At 39.4% G+C, this 19,032-nt stretch overlaps 1 protein-coding gene across 1 annotated transcript; it reads left to right on the forward strand.

Annotated features, from left to right (window-relative positions):
* The first annotated feature begins 1,004 nt into the window (after nt 1-1,004).
* On the forward strand, nt 1,005-2,146 carry LOC114902404 (polyadenylate-binding protein 4-like). Its single transcript, XM_029234704.1, is given in 2 exon segments — nt 1,005-1,691; nt 1,694-2,146. Coding segments are annotated over 2 exon segments (990 nt in total). The 3' UTR covers nt 1,997-2,146.
* The last annotated feature ends 16,886 nt before the right edge of the window (nt 2,147-19,032 follow it).

Here is a 19,032-nt window from a genome sequence, read left to right on the forward strand (position 1 = left end):
CATCCAATATGTTTGAAACATTTCTTGAAAAATGTGTCTGAAGATAAAAACTAAACAAAATGCACAAAGATAAAAATAAGTATGACAACATGAATGGACCTTTAGATAATTATGCTAAGTCAGATGGAGGACAAATACCATATGATTTCACTCATATGTGGAATCTAAAAAAAAAACCCAAAACCAAACCAACAAACAAACAAAAGAACAGAAAAACAAACTCACAGATATAGGACAGATTAATGGTTACCAGAGGGGAAGGGAGTTGAGGGGTAGTCGAAATGGGTGAATGGGATCAACTGTACGATGATGGATGGTAACTAGACTACGGTGGTGATCACTCTGTTGTATATACAGATGTTGAACTATAATGCTGTATTCCTGAAACTTATATAATTTTTAAAAAGGATTTAAAAAAGATAAAATAAGAACTCTAGGCGGGGTCTACAGGGAGGAGAGCAGCCGGGGTTGGTCAGGGCGCATGCGGCCGGCGGCGCCTGCACGACCCGGTCCCGGTCGGTTCGAGGCTCCGGGGCCCCCGCACCCGCCGCCCGCGCGCCGCGTCCCGGGCCGCCGCCGCCTCAGACGCCACTTGTGGAATTGTTTCCCCCGGCGGCTGTAACTTTAAACCGGCCTGAGCGAGGCCTATTTTTAGTCAGAAACCAGCCACCGGAGAATGGCTGTGGAGAACGCTGAGATGGAGGGCCAGCCCGCCACTTGAAGATTCCTCACCAAGTGGCCGGGAAGGACCGGCTTGACCTAGGAATCCTTCTTTGAGATTTCAAGGTTCTGTCGCCCGCTTCCAGGGTTGGCCGGACTGGTTGCTGAGGGGCTTTTGACTGAGGGTGCTGCCCGAGCTTGGGGAGCTGTACATGAATGAACCGCATCGCCTGGCCTCAGAGCGCTGACTCTGAGGCCACCACGCATGAGCCCGGGCCACCCTCCTGCAGAAGTCACAACAGGAGCTCCTTAGGGACCGGCTTGTGGTGGTGAGGAGCCAGGAGATGCATGTAGCTGCCAAGTACCGCCAGGCCTCCCTGTACGTGGGTGACCTCCACGCGGATGTCACCGAGGACCTGCTGCTTAAGAAGTTCAGCGCTGTGAGGCCCGTGCTGTCTATCCGCATCTGCAGGGACCTGGTCACCTGCCGCTCTCTGGGCTATGCCTATGTGAACTTTCTGCAGCTGGCAGATGCCCAGAAGGCCCTGGACACCACGAACTTTGACCCTATAAAGGGCAAATCCATCCGTCTCATGTGGTCTCAGCGTGACGCCTACTTGAGGAAATCTGGAATTGGGAACGTGTTCATCAAGAATCTGGACAAATCCATTGATAACAAAACCCTTTATGAACACTTTTCATCTTTTGGGAAGATCCTGTCCTCCAAGATGATGAGTGATGATCACGGCTCCAGGTGCTATGCGTTCGTGCACTTTCAGAACCAGATTGCCACCGACAGGGCCATCCAGGAGACGAATGGCGCACTGCTTAAGGACTGCAGGCTGTTTGTTGGCAGATTCAAAAGCCGCAAAGATCGGGAAGCCGAGCTCCAAAACAAAGCCAGTGAGTTCACCAATGTTTACATCAAAAACTTCGGAGATGACATGGATGATGAGAGACTGAGGGAAGTTTTCAGCAAATATGGGAAAACCCTGAGTGTTAAGGTGATGACAGATTCCAGTGGGAAATCCAAAGGCTTTTTGGCTTTGTGAGTTTTGATAGCCATGAGGCTGCCAAAAAGGCTGCTGAAGAAACGAATGGAAAGGACATAAATGGACAACTGCTTTTTGTAGGCCGGGCACAAAAGAAAGCAGAGCGACAGGCTGAGTTAAAGCAAATGTCTGAGCAGCTGAAACAGGAACGATTTCGGCAGTGCCGGGGGGCAAAACTCTATATTAAGAACCTGGATGAGACCACTGATGATGAAAAGCTACGGAGGGAATTTTCTTCATTTGGATCAATTAGCAGAGTTAAGGTAATGCAGGAAGAAGGGTGAAGCAAAGGGTTTGGCTTGATCTGCTTCTCCTCTCCTGAGGAGGCCACTAAAGCAATGACTGAGATGAATGGCCGCATCTTGGGCTCCAAGCCGCTCAACATCGCCCTGGCCCAGAGGCTGTAGGAGAGGAAAACTTAATGCACCAGCCAGTGTTTGTAGCAGCTTGGGGGATGTTAGTGGTCTCTGCCTGAATCGTCCTCAGTAAATTTCAAATCCCAACTGATGGGTGCTTAGTTTAGTAAACATTAGGATCGAAGGTTTTGTATACAAAGCTATTTATTTTTCTTTGGAGGAAAAATAAGTGAATCTTAGAACCTCGGTTCTTTTTATAGAGGCACACCACCTAATTATAATATGGTATATTTTTCTGATTTTGATGTAGTGCTAATAGCAATAAGTATAATTAGATATATTTTTACTGCATTTTGAACCAACTGAAGTGTGGTAATTATTTGCATTTATTGCATACTTTTTCTTATTTTAATAATATTGCTAGCTTTAATTTCTTCCATGAAAATATGCCCAAAGTAGTTCTTATACCCAAGGATTGCAAAGTAATTTATTTTTACAAACAGAAATCTTCAAATTTCTCATCTATTTTTTTTAAAGAAACCAAAGTTTAAAAATTGCTACTACAAACTCAATATCTAATTTCATTTTGAATTAATGTTTAAAATACTAGGAAATAGTTGAATTTCCTTTCAATTTATATCCTGAAATGGTGTTTTTCTGATGGCTGAAATTAATGATGGAGTTTTTTAATGTTGCCTACAAACCTGCTTTATAGGATATTTTACTGTTCTTTCCATTGGTTGACATAATCCAGGTGCTTGCTGGTTATCAAAATTGTGACTTGACTAGTAAAACCTTAACTTCCACATTTCTTAAGTTATAAGCCTGTATCATTTCAGGTCAAAAAGTAGGCCTAGGGGCTTCCCTGGTGGCGCAGTGGTTGAGAGTCTGCCTGCCGATGCAGGGGACACGGGTTCGTGCCCCGGTCCGGGAGGATCCCACATGCCGCGGAGCGGCTGGGCCCGTGAGCCATGGCCACTGGGCCTGCACGTCCCGGAGCCAGTGCTCCGCGATGGGAGGGGCCACAACAGTGAGAGGCCCGCGTACTGCTAAAAAAAAAAAAAAAAAAAAAGTTGGCCTACTCTTAATTCTCTTCATACATATACAGCATAAAATTATGCTTTAAGTTTTGAACCAGGTACCAACATTACAAAAGTCATATATAGAAAACACAGACATTCTGTTTAACAACTGTGTTTTCTAATCTCTGTTATATGTTGTAACATGTAGTGATATTGTCTCAGGGTTCAGAACAGTAAAAGTTTATGAACTCCACGTCTCCTGTTATTAGACCTTAAGAGCTATGTAACCTATGAAGGCTCACTTTTAGCCTTGATTGACCAGAAGTTCGCTAATTGATTTTCTGATAAATTGAAGTTGTATCACTTAGGCTGCTTTCCAGCATGATTTTTATTTCAGTCCCATTCCCAGATCTTTTATTCTCTTCTGCCTTTCCTCTATATTACTCAGCTCCTCTATACTTTTTAAAAAGGGTTTTATTATAGTGACTTTTACTGTGTGCTGTTTGAAATCCACTTCGGAAATAGATGCAAGAGTTATTTATTTACATTTAAGTAATTACTTTTAAAATTCTGATTCTCTCATACCAAAGGTGCCTAGAAAATAGTTTTGTTGTTGTTGTTTTTTTTTTTTACTCTGCTTTGTTGTTTCCTGTAACCATATATTCAAGTCTTCTGTTTCATATATTACCAGTACAAAAGAAATATTAAAATATTTCCGTGGCAATACTTTAGCTATGAAAGAATGAGAAAATCTGTTTGTTTTTTTTGTATGAACTATATGTATATTCACTGTACATTTTCTAAATTTAAAATCTCTTTAGACAATGAAAAAATTATGGACAATGAAAAAATTATGGCAACACATAATCCTATTATGCAGACAGATCTTCTGTTAAAATTTCTTGCATCTCCTCCCAAATTTCTCTATATTTATACACATGATTTAACAAAAATGGAATCATGCTATAAACCTTGTTTGAAACTGCTTTCTTAATTTGACAATACGCCATAGTCAACTTCCATGACCACAAATAATTATTTGCACTATAATTTTAATGACTTTTATCTTTCCTTTAATGTTCGTACCATAATATAACAATTTCCTCTTGATAAACGTATAGGTTGCTAGATTGTTTCCTCCCTTTTTTTTCCTCTATCATAAACAACTTGGAGATAAACACCCTTTGCAAATTCTTAAAAGCTGATGTATATAATTATTTTCTTCAGAAAATGTATGATTCATTGGAATTAATGTTTAATATTTAAATTGCCCAAATGCTGTTCAGAGATTTGTGCCACTTAATATTTCTGCTATGAGTATGGAGGATTGCTCATTTCCATATACTCTAAGAACAAACGATTTTGTTTAAGTTGTTGTCTGATTCAACATGACATGTAAAAACAAAATATTTCATTGTTATTTTACTTTTTTATCACCTCAAAAGTTAAACAGCGTTTCTTGTAAAAAAAAACACAAAAAACAAAAAAACCCTCTAATTTGAATGACCGTGAAGATGATGATATCAATGACTGAAATATGGAATGGGTAAGAATTTCAACTTTAGGTTAAAATTATTCTATTTTGAATATGTTAAAGGTAAGATGAGAATAAGTCACTGAAGTGAAAATATTCAGCAAATGACTGATGATAACAAATGGAGCAAGAGTGAGAGATCAGAATTAGTAGTGTAGATAGAGAGAAATCACAGAATGATGCCTTAAAGAAGAACAAAGAATCTAAAAGAGTAGATGTACTGTTTATAAGGAATAGACACTTGTTCATGTCAGGGATGGGGAAGGTGATATACAATGAAGATACAAGTAGATATAAGTGCAAGAGGAATCTCTCCCCTCACCACCACACAGGAAGAGCTGCATAGCTGGACTTAGCTTCTAGCCTCCTTTCCTTAGTAACTAACTCCCCCATCCTCAGATTAATTTTCTGAAACAACATGTGTAGCCCAACTGATCATCAGCCTCCCATTTTGACATCATCAGATCACCACACAGGTTACTGGCCAGCCTACAGATTGGCTGGCTTTGGGTCAAAGTCCCACCCTGATTCAATCCACCAATATTAGAAGTCAGATCCTATGGTAGAGAACACAGTACACAATCATCCCTGTACAAGGTATGGCCTCAAGAATGGTGGGGGCCATTTCCTTCAGTAGAGACTGTGAGCTGACAGGAAAGAAAAATTTCTCACAATGATCTGGGTTAGCCATTGATATGTAAGACGCACCTAGAAGGCACTGTCCGTAAGATAAATAGCAATGGTTTTTATGGACAATTTACAATGAAAAATCTTTACAAAACTATGAACAAGTTTCAGTCCCCCATGGAGCTGAACCATAGTTAGTTTCCCCCAAATCATTAGAACAGTAGTACTTCATTCAAATGCTATTCTTTAAACACCTAAACTCTATGAATAGTTCATATTTATGCTATCTACCATCATAATTGTACAAGAAATCATCTTATTGAAAGCATTGGTGATATTAAGTAATATCACATTCACAATGCTTGGGACAGATCACTTGATGTTAAATAGTGAAAAAACAAAATGTCATCTCACAATAGCCAAAGCACCTATAATCAATTCAAGTATAAGCATCTAATAATTTATTTTGTAACAAATGTTAAATGCAATGACTGGTCAAATAGAGTATTTTATCCTTGAGCAACCTGTCACATACATTGAAAACAATTCTCTTTTGGCTAAGATCAAAATATTCTTTCTCCCTAAAGATTACAGAATATAGGCATAGCCTACAGAATATAGGCATTTACTAATAAAATGTCTCTTGGTGTTTAATACTCAAACATCATAGAAAATACAAAATATCTCAGTAAGAAGTTTTTATAGTCATGTTTAATAGGGAAAATAGATATGTATTTACACACCAAAAACTCAATAGATTTTTAACAAAACAATGTTCAAGACAGGTTCACTTATCCTCCAAATACAACTAGTAGAATGTCAGAAGCATGTGTTCTTTGAAAAAGGAGAAAGGGTCAACCGAGAGGATGTGCCTCTTGGAGATGGCAAGGCTCAAAGAGGCATCATAATGTTACTAGATACAAAGCAACTGTCAGTTTGGTAAGAGAGGAGAGTTTTTACATTTTACATCCTGTAGCAGGATGTTACTTTATTTAGTTAAAAGTTACTCTTCTTACCTATATGTAAGGTTTCTTACTGACTTTTACTACAGTTAATTATACTCAGAATTGAATGGGAATTTGGGTTGAAATACTACCACCTACTGTAACTTCATCCATTTAAAATAATGAGAAAACAAAGGAATCAAATTAATAGCACCTAATAGGCATCATGTGCCTCCTGATATAATGCACTAAGAGCAGAAAATTCACTGTTTCCAAAAGTAATCATCTGAATCCAATTATGAGGAAACCCAAACTGAGGGGCATTCTAAAAAGTAACTGGTCTGTATTCTTCAAAAATGTCAAGGTAAGGAAAAACAGAAAAAGAGTGAGAAACTGTTGTAGATTATGGGAGACAAAAAAATAAGGCATGAAAACTAACTGCACTATGTGCTCTTATGTTGGATCCAGGATCAAAAAAATTTTTTTTATTTTGTTATAAACAACATTAGTTGGACAACTGGCAGAATTTGGATATGGTTTCTAAATTAAATAAGATAACTGTATTCATATTTAATTTCCTGATTTTGATGAGTTCTATTATGAGTATGTAAAAGAATGTTCTTATGTAACCAAATTACTCTCAAATGTTTCAGAAAAAAAATACATGTAGAGAGAGAGAAAAAGGAAAAGACAAAGAAAATGTAATATAAGGTTAACATTTATGGAATCTGGGTGAAGTACATACATGATTCCTTTGTGTAACTTTTGTGTAGGTCGGAAATACTTCAAAAGTTAAAGTTAAATATTTAAATAAATAAATAAAATGAGAAACCAGCTCTCATGTAGCATATTCATATAGAACATTTAATTTTCAAAAACAGAATTAGCAGGAAATCCCTGTATAGGTTATAGTGCTTTTTCAAGTTGATTCAGTTTGGTCTAAAAAGTTACCTGATTACAATCTAGCATGCCTCTTGCCACAAATCTGGGGGATTTCATCCTCCTCCTCCTCATACTGCATACCTACAAAAAACAAAAATATTCTCACTTTCAGTAAAATGCAACCAGTTAACATCTTGCTCCTATGATACGATGTAGCAGAAACATATAACTATCTCCTAAGTAAAAAACAATCCTTTTACCCCACTTTTCTAAAATTTCAACTACATTAACTAAATTGTAATGGAATAATATTCATAGGTCTATGTATACATATGTCTATGTCACACAGGTATTCTCCCAACACACTAAGAGGCTTCATGACAAAGGTTCAGTGTAAATTGTGTGAATTTTAAGTATTCCATCTTCTCCAGAAAGTCCATGTAATTCTCATTAATAGCTAACTATTGATAACTAGGAACAAGGTCATAGTCCTGTGACCAACAGGCTCCTTGGAGACATTTGGGTAAGAGGGTACAGCCAGCAAAGGACTCCAACAGCTAGGCAATACCTTAAGGTGGGCTGTCTATTACAGCAACATTTCATACATGGACAGGGATAACAGGCTGTGTTTTCCAAAGATGATCACAACCGTATCGTCCATTTCACATGCTCCTTTATAATAATAAAAGTCGTATTGACATTCCTACTACGAAGATATGAGAGTCTATCTTTTCTTCCCTTGAATGTGAGTGGATTTTTCACTCTCGTATAACCAAGAGAATACAGCTAAAACAATGCTACATAACTTTACAAGCTAGGTCAGGAAAGGCAATGTGGTTCCACCTTGTTTGCTGAGACACTTTCTTCTGGAGCCTGAGCTGCCATTAAGAAGTTCTACTACTCTAAGCCTGGTATACTTGGGTGAGGAAGCCCAAACCATATGGAGAGGCCACTTACAGATGCTCTAGTCAGCAATCCTAGTCCTTGAGTTTTCCTAGGCTGGATGCCAGACATGTGAGTAAACACTCTAGGATCACCCAACCCCCAGCTGTCAACACTCAGCCTTTGAGACTTCTCAGTTCAACCACTGACGTCAGGCAGCAGACGAGCCATTCCTACTATGCTCTGTCCAAATTCCTGACCCACTGAATCCATGAACATATTAAATTAATTTTTACACAGCCACATTTTGGGGTAGCTATGCAATAATAGGTACTTAAACAACAGGGCATTGTAAAAATTAGTGTGCACTGGTCCTAATATTAGTCTCATCTTCTTATGTAAAAGAATAAGTGTGTTGTGGAGATAAGGACGAGATGGGGGAGTAGAAGGACTTGAGCTCAACTCCTCTCATGAAAACACCAAAATCACAACTAACTGCTGAACAACCACTAACAAAAAAGATGGAAACCTACCAAAAAAGATATTCTACATCCAAAGAAAAAGAAGCCACAATGAGATGGTAGGAGGGGCGCTTTCACGATATAATCAATCCCACACCTGCCAGGCGGGCAACCCACAAACTGGAAAATAATTATATCACAGAGGTTCTCCCATAGGAGTGAGAGTTCTGAGCCCCACGTCAGGCTCCCCAGCGGGGGACTGGCAACAGGAGGAGGAGCCCCCAGAGCATTTGACTTTGAAGGTCAGCAGGGATTGAGTGCAGGAGCTCCAGAGGACTGGGGGAAATACAGACTCCACTCTTGGAGGGAGCACTCAAGTTTTCACATGCACTGGGACCCAGGGCAAAGCAGTGACTCCATAGGAGTCTGGGCCAGATGTACCTGCAGGTCTTGGGGTGTCTCCCGGGCAGGAGGGGGTTGGCTGTGGCTCACACCAGGGGCAAGGCCACTGGTGGTAGAGGTCCCAGAGTGAGCTCTCCCGAGGTTGCCACTTTGGCACCAAGACCTGCCCCACCTGAAAGCCTGCAGGCTCCAGTGTTGGGACATCTCAGGCCAAACAACCAACAGGGTGGGAACACAGCCCTACCCATCAGCAGACAGGCTGCCTAAAGTTGTCCTGAACCAACAGCTGCTTATAAACACACCACTGCCCACCAGAAGGATAAGACCCAGCTCCACACACCAGTGGGCAGGCACCAGTCCCTCCCACCAGGAAGCCTGCACAAGCCCCTGAACCAACCTCACCCACCGGGGGCACACGCCAGAAGCAAAAGGAACTACAATCCTGCAGCCTGAGGAACAGAGACCACAAACACAGAAAGTTAGACAAAATGAGATGGCAGAGAAATATGTTCCAGACAAAGAAACCAGACAAAACCCAAAAAGAACTAAGTGAAGTGGAGATAGTCAATCTACCTGGAAAAGATTTCAGAGTGATGATAGTAAAGATGATCCAAAATCTCAGAAAAAGAATGGAGGCACAGACCGAGAGGATACAAGAAATGTTTAATAAAGAGCTAGAAGATTTAGGGCTTCCCTGGTGGTGCAGTGGTTGAGAGTCCGCCTGCTGATGCAGGGGACACGGGTTCGTGCCCCAGTCTGGGAAGATCCCACATGCCGCGGAGCAGCTGGGCCCGTGAGCCATGGCCGCTGAGCCTGCGCGTCCAGAGCCTGTGCTCCGCAACGGGAGAGGCCACAACAGTGAGAGGCCCGCGTACCGCAAAAAAAAAAAAAAAAAAAAAAAGAGCTAGAAAATTTAAAAAACAAAGACATAAGATGAGCAATACTATAGCTGAAATTAAAAATACACCAGAAGGAATCAATTGCAGAATAAATGAGACTGGAAGACGGATGGTGGAAATCACTGTTGCGGAACAGAATAAAGAAAGAAGAATGGAAAGAAATGAGGACAGTCTAAGAGATCTCTGGGACACAGTAAATGCACCAACATGCACATTATAGGGGTCCCAGAAGGAGAAGAGAGAGAAAAAGGGCCTGAGAAAATATTTGAAGAGATAATAGCCGAAAATTTCCCTAACACAGGAAAGGAAACAATCACTCAAGTCCAGGAAGTACAGAGAGTTCCATACAAGATAAACCCAAGGAGGAACACTCTGAGACACATATTAATCAAACTGATAAAAATTAAAAACAAAGAGAAAATGTTAAAAGCAACAAGGGAAAAGCAACAAATAACATACAAGGGAATCCCCATAAGGCTATCAGCTGTTTTTTTCCCCCAGAAACTCTGCAGGCCAGAACAGAGTGCCACGATATATTTAAAGTGATCAAAGGGGAAAACCTACAACCAAGAATGCTCTACCTAGCAAGGCTCTTGTTCAGATTTGACAGAGAAATCAAAAGCTTTACAGACAAGCAAAAGCTAAGAGCATTCAGCACCACCAAACCAGCTTTACAACAAATGCTAAAGGAACTTTTCTAAGTAGGAAACAGAAGAGAAGAAAAGGACCTACAAAAACAAACCCAAAACAGTTAACAAAATGGTAATAGAAACATACATATCGATAATTATCTTAAACATGAATGGATTAAATGCTCCAACCAAAAGACACCGACTGGCTGAATGGATACAAATACGAGACCCATCTATATGCTGTCTATAAGAAACCCACTTCAGACCTAGGGACACATACAGACTGAAAGTGAGGGGACGTTAAAAGATATTCCATGCAAATGGAAATCAAAAGAAAGCTGGAGTAGCAATACTCATATCAGATAAAATAGACTTTAAAATAAAGAATGTTACAAGAGACAAAGAAAGACACTACATAATGATCAAGAGATCAATCTAAGAAGAAGATATAACAATTATAAATATATATGCACCCAACACAGGAGCACCTCAATACATAAGGCAACTGCTAACAGCTATAAAAGAGGAAATCGACACTAACACAGTAATAGTGGGGGACTTTAACATTTCACTTAAACCAATGGACAGATCATTCAAACAGAAAATTAATATGGAAACACAAGCTTTAAATAGACACAAAAGACCAGAAAGATTTGACATTTATAGGACATTCCATTCAAAAACAACAGATTACACTTTCTTCTCTAGTGCACAAGGAACATTCTCTAGGATAGATCACATCTTGGGTCACAAATCAAGCATCAGTAAACTTAAGAAAATTGAAATCATGTCAAGCATCATTTCTGACCACAACGCTATGAGATTAGAAATCAATTACAGGGAAGAAAACTTAAAATACACAAACACATGGAGGCTAAACAATACGTTACCAAATAACCAAGAGGTCACTGAAGAAATCAAAGAGGAAATCAAAAAATACCTAGAGACAAATGACAGTGAAAACACGACGATCCAAAACTATGGGATGCAGCAAAAGCAGTTCTAAGAGGGAAGTTTATAGCTATACAAGCCTACCTCAAGAAACAAGAAAAATCTCAAATAAACAATGTAACCTTACACCTACAGGAACTAGAGAAAGAAGAACAAACAAAACCCAAAGTTAGCAGAAGGAAAGAAATCATAAACATCAGAGCAGAAATAAATGAAATAGAAACAAAGAAAACAATAGCAAAGATCAACAAAACTAAAAGCTGGTTCTTTGAGAAGATAAACAAAATTGATAAACCATTAGCCAGACTCATCAAGAACAAGAGGGAGAGGACCCAAATCAATAAAATTAGAAATGAAAAAGGAGAAGTTACAACAGACACCACAGAAATACAAAGCATCCTAAGAAACTACTACAAGCAACTCTATGCCAATAAAATGGACAACCTGGAAGAAATGGACAAATTCTTAGAAAGGTATAGCCTTCCAAGACTGAACCAGGAAGAAATAGAAAATATGAACAGACAAATCACAAGTAATGAAATTGACACTGTGATTAAAAATCTTCCAACAGGGGGCTTCCCTGGTGGTGCAGTGGTTGAGAGCCTGCCTGCCAGTGCAGAGGACACGGGTTCAAGCCCTGGTCTGGGAAGATCCCACATGCTGTGGAGCAACTGGGCCCGTGAGCCACAATTACTGAGCCCGTGCATCTGGAGCCTGTGCTCCACAACAAGAGAGGCCGCGATAGTGAGAGGCCCGCGCACCGCGATGAAGAGTGGCCCCCACTTGCCGCAACTAGAGAAAGCCCTCGCACAGAAATGAAGACCCAACACAGCAATCAATCAATCAATCAATAAATATTAAAAAAAAATCTTCCAACAAACAAAAGTCAAGGACCAGAATGGCTTCATCAAACATTTAGAGAAGAGCTAACACCCATTCTTGTCAAACTCTTCCAAAAATTGCAGAGGAAGAAACATTCCCAAGATCATTCTATGAGGCCACCAACACCCTGACAGCAAAACCAGACAAAAATACTACAAAAAAAGAAAATTACAGACCAGTATCACTGATGAATATAGATGCAAAAATCCTCAACAAAATACTAGCAAACAGAATCCAACAACACGTTAAAAGGATCATACACCGTGAAGTGGCATTTATCCCAGAGATGCAAGGATTCTTCAATATACGCAAATCAATCAATGTGAACACCATATTAACAAACTGAAGAAGAAAAATCATATCATCTCAATAGATGCAGAAAAAGCTTTTGACAAAGTTCAACACCCATTTATGATAAAAACTCTCCAGAATGTGGGCACAGAGGAAACCTACCTCAACATAATAAAGGCCATATATGACAAACCCTCAGCAAACATCATTCTCAATGGTGAAAAACTGAAAGCATTTCCTCTATGATCAGGAAGAAGGCAAGGATGTCCACTCTCACCACTATTATTCAACATAGTTTTGGAAGTCCTAGCCACAGCAATCAGAGAAGAAAAAGAAATAAAAGGAATACAAATTGGAAAAGAAGAACTAAAACTGTCACTGTTTGCAGATGACATGATACTATACATAGAGAATCCTAAAGATGCCACCAGAAAACTACTAGAGCTAATCAATGAATCTGGTAAAGTTACAGGATATAAAATTAATGCACAGAAATCTCTTGAATTCCTATACACTAATGATGACAAATCTAAAAGAGAAATTAAGGAAATACTCCCATTTACCATTGCAACAAAAAGGATAAAATACCTAGGAATAAACCTACCTAGAGAGACAAAAAATCCGTAGGCAGAAATCTATAAGACACTGATAAAAGAAATTAAAGATGATACAAACAGATGGAGAGATATACCATGTTCTTGGATTGGAAGAATCAATACTGTGAAAATGACTATACTACCCAAAGCAATCTACAGATTCAATGCAATCCCTATCAAATTACCAATGGCATTTTTTACAGAACTAAAACAAAAAATCTTAAAATTTGTATGGAGACACAAAAGACCCCGAATAGCCAATGAGGCCTTGAGGGGAGAAAACAGAGCTGGAGGGATCAGACTCCCTGACTTCAAACTATACTACAAAGCTATAGTAACCAAGACAATATGGCACTGGCAGAAAAACAGAAATATAGATCAATGGAACAGGATAGAAAGTCCAGACATAAACCCACGCACCTGTGGTCAACTAATCTATGACAAAGGAGGCAAGGTTATACAATGGAGAAAAGACAGTCTCTTCAATAAGTGGTGCTGGGAAAAGTGGACAGCTACATGTAAAAGAATGAAATTAGAACCCTCCCTAACACCATACACAAAAATAAACTCAAAATGGATTAGAGACCTAAATGTAAGACCGGACACTATAAAACTCTTAGAGCAAAACACAGAAAGAACACTCTTTGACATAAATCACACCAAGATCTTTTTTGATCCACTTCCTAGAGTAATGAAAATAAAAATAAACAAATGGGATCTAATGAAAGTTAAAAGCTTTTGCACAGCAAAGGAAACTACAAACAAGACGAAAAGACAACCCACAGAATGGGAGAAAATATTTGCAAACGAATCAACAGACAAAGGAGTAATCTCCAAAATATATAAACAGCTCATGCAGCTCAGTATTAAAAAAACAAATAACCCCCCCCAAAAAAACCCAAACAACCCAATCCAAAAATGGGCAGAAGACCTAAATAGACATTTCTCCAAAGAAGACATACAGATGGCCAAGAAGCACATGAAAAGCTGCTCAACATCACTAATTATTAGAGAAATGCAAATCAAAACTACAATGAGATATCACCTCACATCAGTTAGAATGGGGCATCATCAGAAAATCTACAAACAAGAAATGCTGGAGAGGGTGTGGAGGAAAAGGAACCCTCTTGCACTGTTGGTGGGAATGTAAATTGATACAGCCACTATGGAGAACAGTATGGAGGTTCCTTAAAAAACTAAAAATAGAATTACCCTATGACCCAGCAACCCCACTACTGGGCCTATACCCAGAGAAAACCATAATTCAAAAAGACACACGCACCCCAATGTTCACTGTAGCACTATTTACAATAGCCAGGACATGTAAGCAACCTAAATGCCCATCAACAGATGAATGGATAAAGAAGATGTGGTGCATATATACAATGGAATATTACTCAACCATAAAAAGGAATGAAATTGGGTTATTTGTAGAGACGTGGATGGATCTAGAGACTACAGAGTGAAGTAAGTCAGAAAGAGAAAAACAAATATTGTATATTAATGCATATATGTAGAACCTAGAAAAATGCTACAGATGAACTGGTTTGCAGGGCAGAAATTGAGACAGAGATGTAGAGAACAAACGTATGGACACCAAGGGGAAAAAGTGGTGGGGGGGAAGTGGTGGTGGTCTGATGAATTGGGAGACTGGACTGACATATATACACTAATATGTATAAAATAAATAACTAATAAGAACCTGCTGTATAAAAATAAAATTGAAAAATTAAAAAAAAGAATTAATTCTGCTAAAGTTGCAGAATATAAAATTTATACATAGAAATCTCTTGCATTTCTATACACTAACAATGAAAGATTAGAAATAAAAGTTAAGGAAACAATCCCATTTACCATCACATTCAAAGAATAAAATAACTAGGAATAAACCTACCTAAGGAAGCAAAAGATCTGTACTCCAAAAACTTTAAGACACTAATGAAAGAAATGGAAGAAGACACAAACAGATGTAAAGATATATCCTGTTCTTGGATTGGAAGAATCAATATTGTCAAAATGAGTATACTATCCAAGGAAATTTACAGATTCAGTGCAATCCCCATCAAATTACACATTTTTACACATTTTTCACAAAATTAGAACATAATTTTTTTAAATTTGTATGGTAACAACGAAGACCCCGAATAGCCAAAGGAATTCTCAGAAAGAAAAATGCCACTGGAGGAGTCAGGCTCCCTGACTTCAGACTATGCTAGAAAGCTACAGTAATCAAAACAGTATGGTACTGGCACAAAAACAAATACAGATCAATTGAACAAGACAGAAAGCCTGTTGGGCATATAAAAGTTATGTTTATACTACACCATAGTCTATTAATTATGCAATAGCACTATGTCTAAAAAATTATGTATATACCTTAATTAAAAAATACTTTTCGTGAAAAATTGCTAACCATCATCTGATCTTTCAGAGACTCACTGTAGTAAAATCAAAGATCACTGATCACAGGTCACCATAACAAATATAATAATGAAAAAGTCTGAAATATTACAAGAATTAGCAAAATCTGATACAGAGACATGAAGTGAACAAATGCTGTTTAAAAATGGCATCAACAGACTTGCTCAATCCAGGGTTGCCATAAACCTAAATTTGTAAAGAACAGTAATGTGAAGCACAAAAAGAGGTGCAAAATAAAACAAGGCATACCTATAAATAGTTGTCAGCTCAAGGCAAATTCAAGTTTTCCTTCCTGGCACTGTATTCCCAAATATTTTCCATCTGAGGTTAAATTCCCAGATGCAGAACCTACTGATATGGAGGGCTGACTGTACTCAGAAGTCATCCACGTATGGAAACTGAAGCCATGGAGAAGGGATGAAATCATCCAGGGATAATGTGAATAGCAGAAGAGAAAGAGAAAAAAAGCCACAAAGGTAAGAAGAATTAAGTGAGAGTGATGTTGCAGATAGAAGGAATGACTTTCCATGAGAAAGTCATCAACAGTGTTGACTGCCACAGGGTTTAGATAAGGTTTAAAAAATGTCCATCTGATTTATCAATTGAGAAGTCACTCATTTTCTCAAAATATTGGAAGAAAAAGGAAATAAACCATTCAACTTGCTTTCTTGAGGACAAGAGAGATCTAGTATTTCACACAGAAAGAAGCCAGCTGAAGAAAGAGTGTCTAAAAACTGATGAGGGCATATCAAATAATGATCAAAGGACACAAGCAGGACTGGAATTGAGACTCAATGCTGGAGCAAACTTGATAACTGAGATAACGTTAACTGTTTTCCCACAGGATTATTATACATTGTTAAGAGAATACTAATTAGCATAATCACTACAGTGGTCACTTGGCACCATTTAGCAAAATGTTAATATTTTGTGTAACATGTATACATTATCTGACCTGACAATTCTACACCTAAAAATTTATCCTACAGATATATTTGTATTGGACAAAATGATACGTACAAGATTACTCATTACAGCATTGTTTGAAGCAGAAAAAGACTGGAAATAACCCAACTATCCATCAAGACACAACTTTAGTTATGGTATATCCAGACAAACTAAGTAGCTGTGAAAAAAAATTAGGATGTTCTCTATGTACTGATATGAAAATCTCCTGGATATAGTAGATAAAGCAAAAAATAAAAGTGCAGAAAAATGTGAAGTTACTTTTTGTCTGTAAAAAGGGAGAAAACAGAATACTATATTCGTAGGGACTTCCATGGTGGCACAGTGGTTAAGAATCCACCTGCCAATGCAGGAGACACGGGTTCGATCCATGGTCTGGGAAGATCCCACATGCCGTGGAGCAACAAAGCCCATGTGCCACAACTACTGAAGCCCGTGCGCCTAGAGCTCGTGCTCCTCAACAACAGAAGCCAACGCAATGAGAAGCCCACACGCCTCAACAAAGAGTAGCCCCTGCTCGCCACAACTAGACAAAGCATGTGCAATGCACCCAAAAATAAATAAATAAACTTGTAAAAAAAAAAAAGAATACTATACTTGTATTTCCTTGAATATAAATAAAGCATCTGGAGAGCTAAGAATCTAAGAACAGTGGTTACTTATGACTCTAAAGAACAGTGGTTACTTATGATGGAGAGGGCTCACACAGGAGAGATGGCCGACAAGAATAAGACCTTACACTTTACATTTTCATGGCTTGTGAGCCATGAGAATATATTACCTACTCAAAAATAAAGCTAAAAAAACTTTCACTTTTTTTCCAACACAGAAGTTAAGAGAATGTAAAAAAAAAAAAAAAGAGAGAATATAATAATGATGCTAATAGACTCAAGATTAAAAGTGACAGAAGTTTAAACAGTAGAGTTTAAGCTTCTTCTATTTTCTCCACGAAGCAGCTGAGAAAATAAGGATAAATGTGAGGGGTGAACACGGTATAAGGAGCTAGAAGAAAACGACGTAGAAATAGAAGCTGTAGAGAATGGAATTGGGAGCTTTAAAAATACATAATGAAAATACACTAGACATGACTAAGAATTCTACATATAGAAAGGAAAAAAAAGATATATTGGTCCTGTTCAGCGAAACACACGGCACCTAGAACTGTGTCATCTTGTGGAAAGAGGAAATGGAAAAGTCATCTTTTAAGATAATTTACTTAGGCACGTGACAGCATGAAGGAACGCCAAAACAGACTAATCCCTGCTCCCCTCCTCTCAATACTCTTTGTCCCCGGAGTATTTCCAGAGCCTAGCACAATGCCTGGCACAGGCTGACGCTCAAAAATTCAACTATTCATAAATTCATTAACTCTGGCCTTAAGGAAAATCAAGAAAGGAGTCCTTTGCTTCAAAGTCAGAACAACGGAACCTGTCGCATGGTTCTGCGCGCTATTTTCAACACGGGAAGGGAGTGTCAGACTCACCCAGGGGCAGACAGAGGAGAGAACAAGAGTCACCCTGACCGAGATGATAAAGGCTACGTTCCCTGCACCCTCCACCTCTCAAAATCCCGGATTCGTTCCCGGCCTCGGGAGTGTAGGGAAACGACTGGGGCCATGGTGCGACGGGCCGGGGAGGAGGCCGCAAATCCTCAATTCGTCCAGCTACCCACGTTTCCCCCCTTAGATGGGTCGCCGCGGAGTGTTCTGAGTGGTCACCTACCCTCGTGTGCGTCACACATATTGACAAACGGTTCACGAGAAGCTAACTCTCAAAACCACAGAGAGAAAAGCCAAGCGCCCACAGGCCTACGCAGCGTCGAAAGAAAACATTTCCATGTCGGGCGTTCCCAGAATACTCTGCGTCTCACGGCGCGGGAGGGGCAGGGGGAGCGGAAAAAAAAGGCCCAATATTAATTCTGCGCCTGGGCAAAGTGTAGGTTAAGCTTTGCTGACGGCTAGAACTGCACATGCGCAAGTTGTGGGCTGAAGCTTCAAGTGGTTGAAGCAGGGGCTGCTTCTACACTCTCAAGCTTTGGATCTAGCCAATGAAAGTTTTTGCTTTTTAATGCTGTTGCACAAATGACACATGGAAAAAGAGCCAAGAAGATGTATTAATGAAAGGTTTTTACCATTGTAAAGCAATTATACTCTAATATAAAGATGTTTTAAAATTGTGGCCATATGTCTGCGGCATTCGATTTTCTATTTTTTTCCAGTTCCAAAGACAAAAAAACACGAAGATTTTAAAAATGTGATTTCTTACCAGAAGATGGTGCCAGCGGCGGCGCGCTGAAGAAGCCTGAAAGTGAACAAACCCTCACTCGCTAGCCTATTCGACCAACCCACCGTAGTCTTAAGCCCCCGGTGCGTTTATCTCGGTTTCAACTGGGCTCTCAGGCCACAGAGCCTTCCTCGCGAGAACTTACGAGATCAGACGCGAGAGGAGGAGCCGAAGTGCGACCCTGACAAATGACAGCTCTCAGGTAGTCTCTACTGTTATACGCACATCTGGGGCCACAGAGCACGTGAGAAAAGGTGGCTCAGCCCCTTTTGCCCACGCCCGCGTTTCTC

The sequence above is a fragment of the Monodon monoceros genome, unplaced genomic scaffold (assembly GCF_005190385.1).
Source record: "Monodon monoceros isolate NGI ecotype Baffin Bay Population unplaced genomic scaffold, NGI_Narwhal_1 Super_Scaffold_20, whole genome shotgun sequence".
Classification (NCBI taxonomy): Eukaryota; Metazoa; Chordata; class Mammalia; order Artiodactyla; family Monodontidae; genus Monodon; species Monodon monoceros.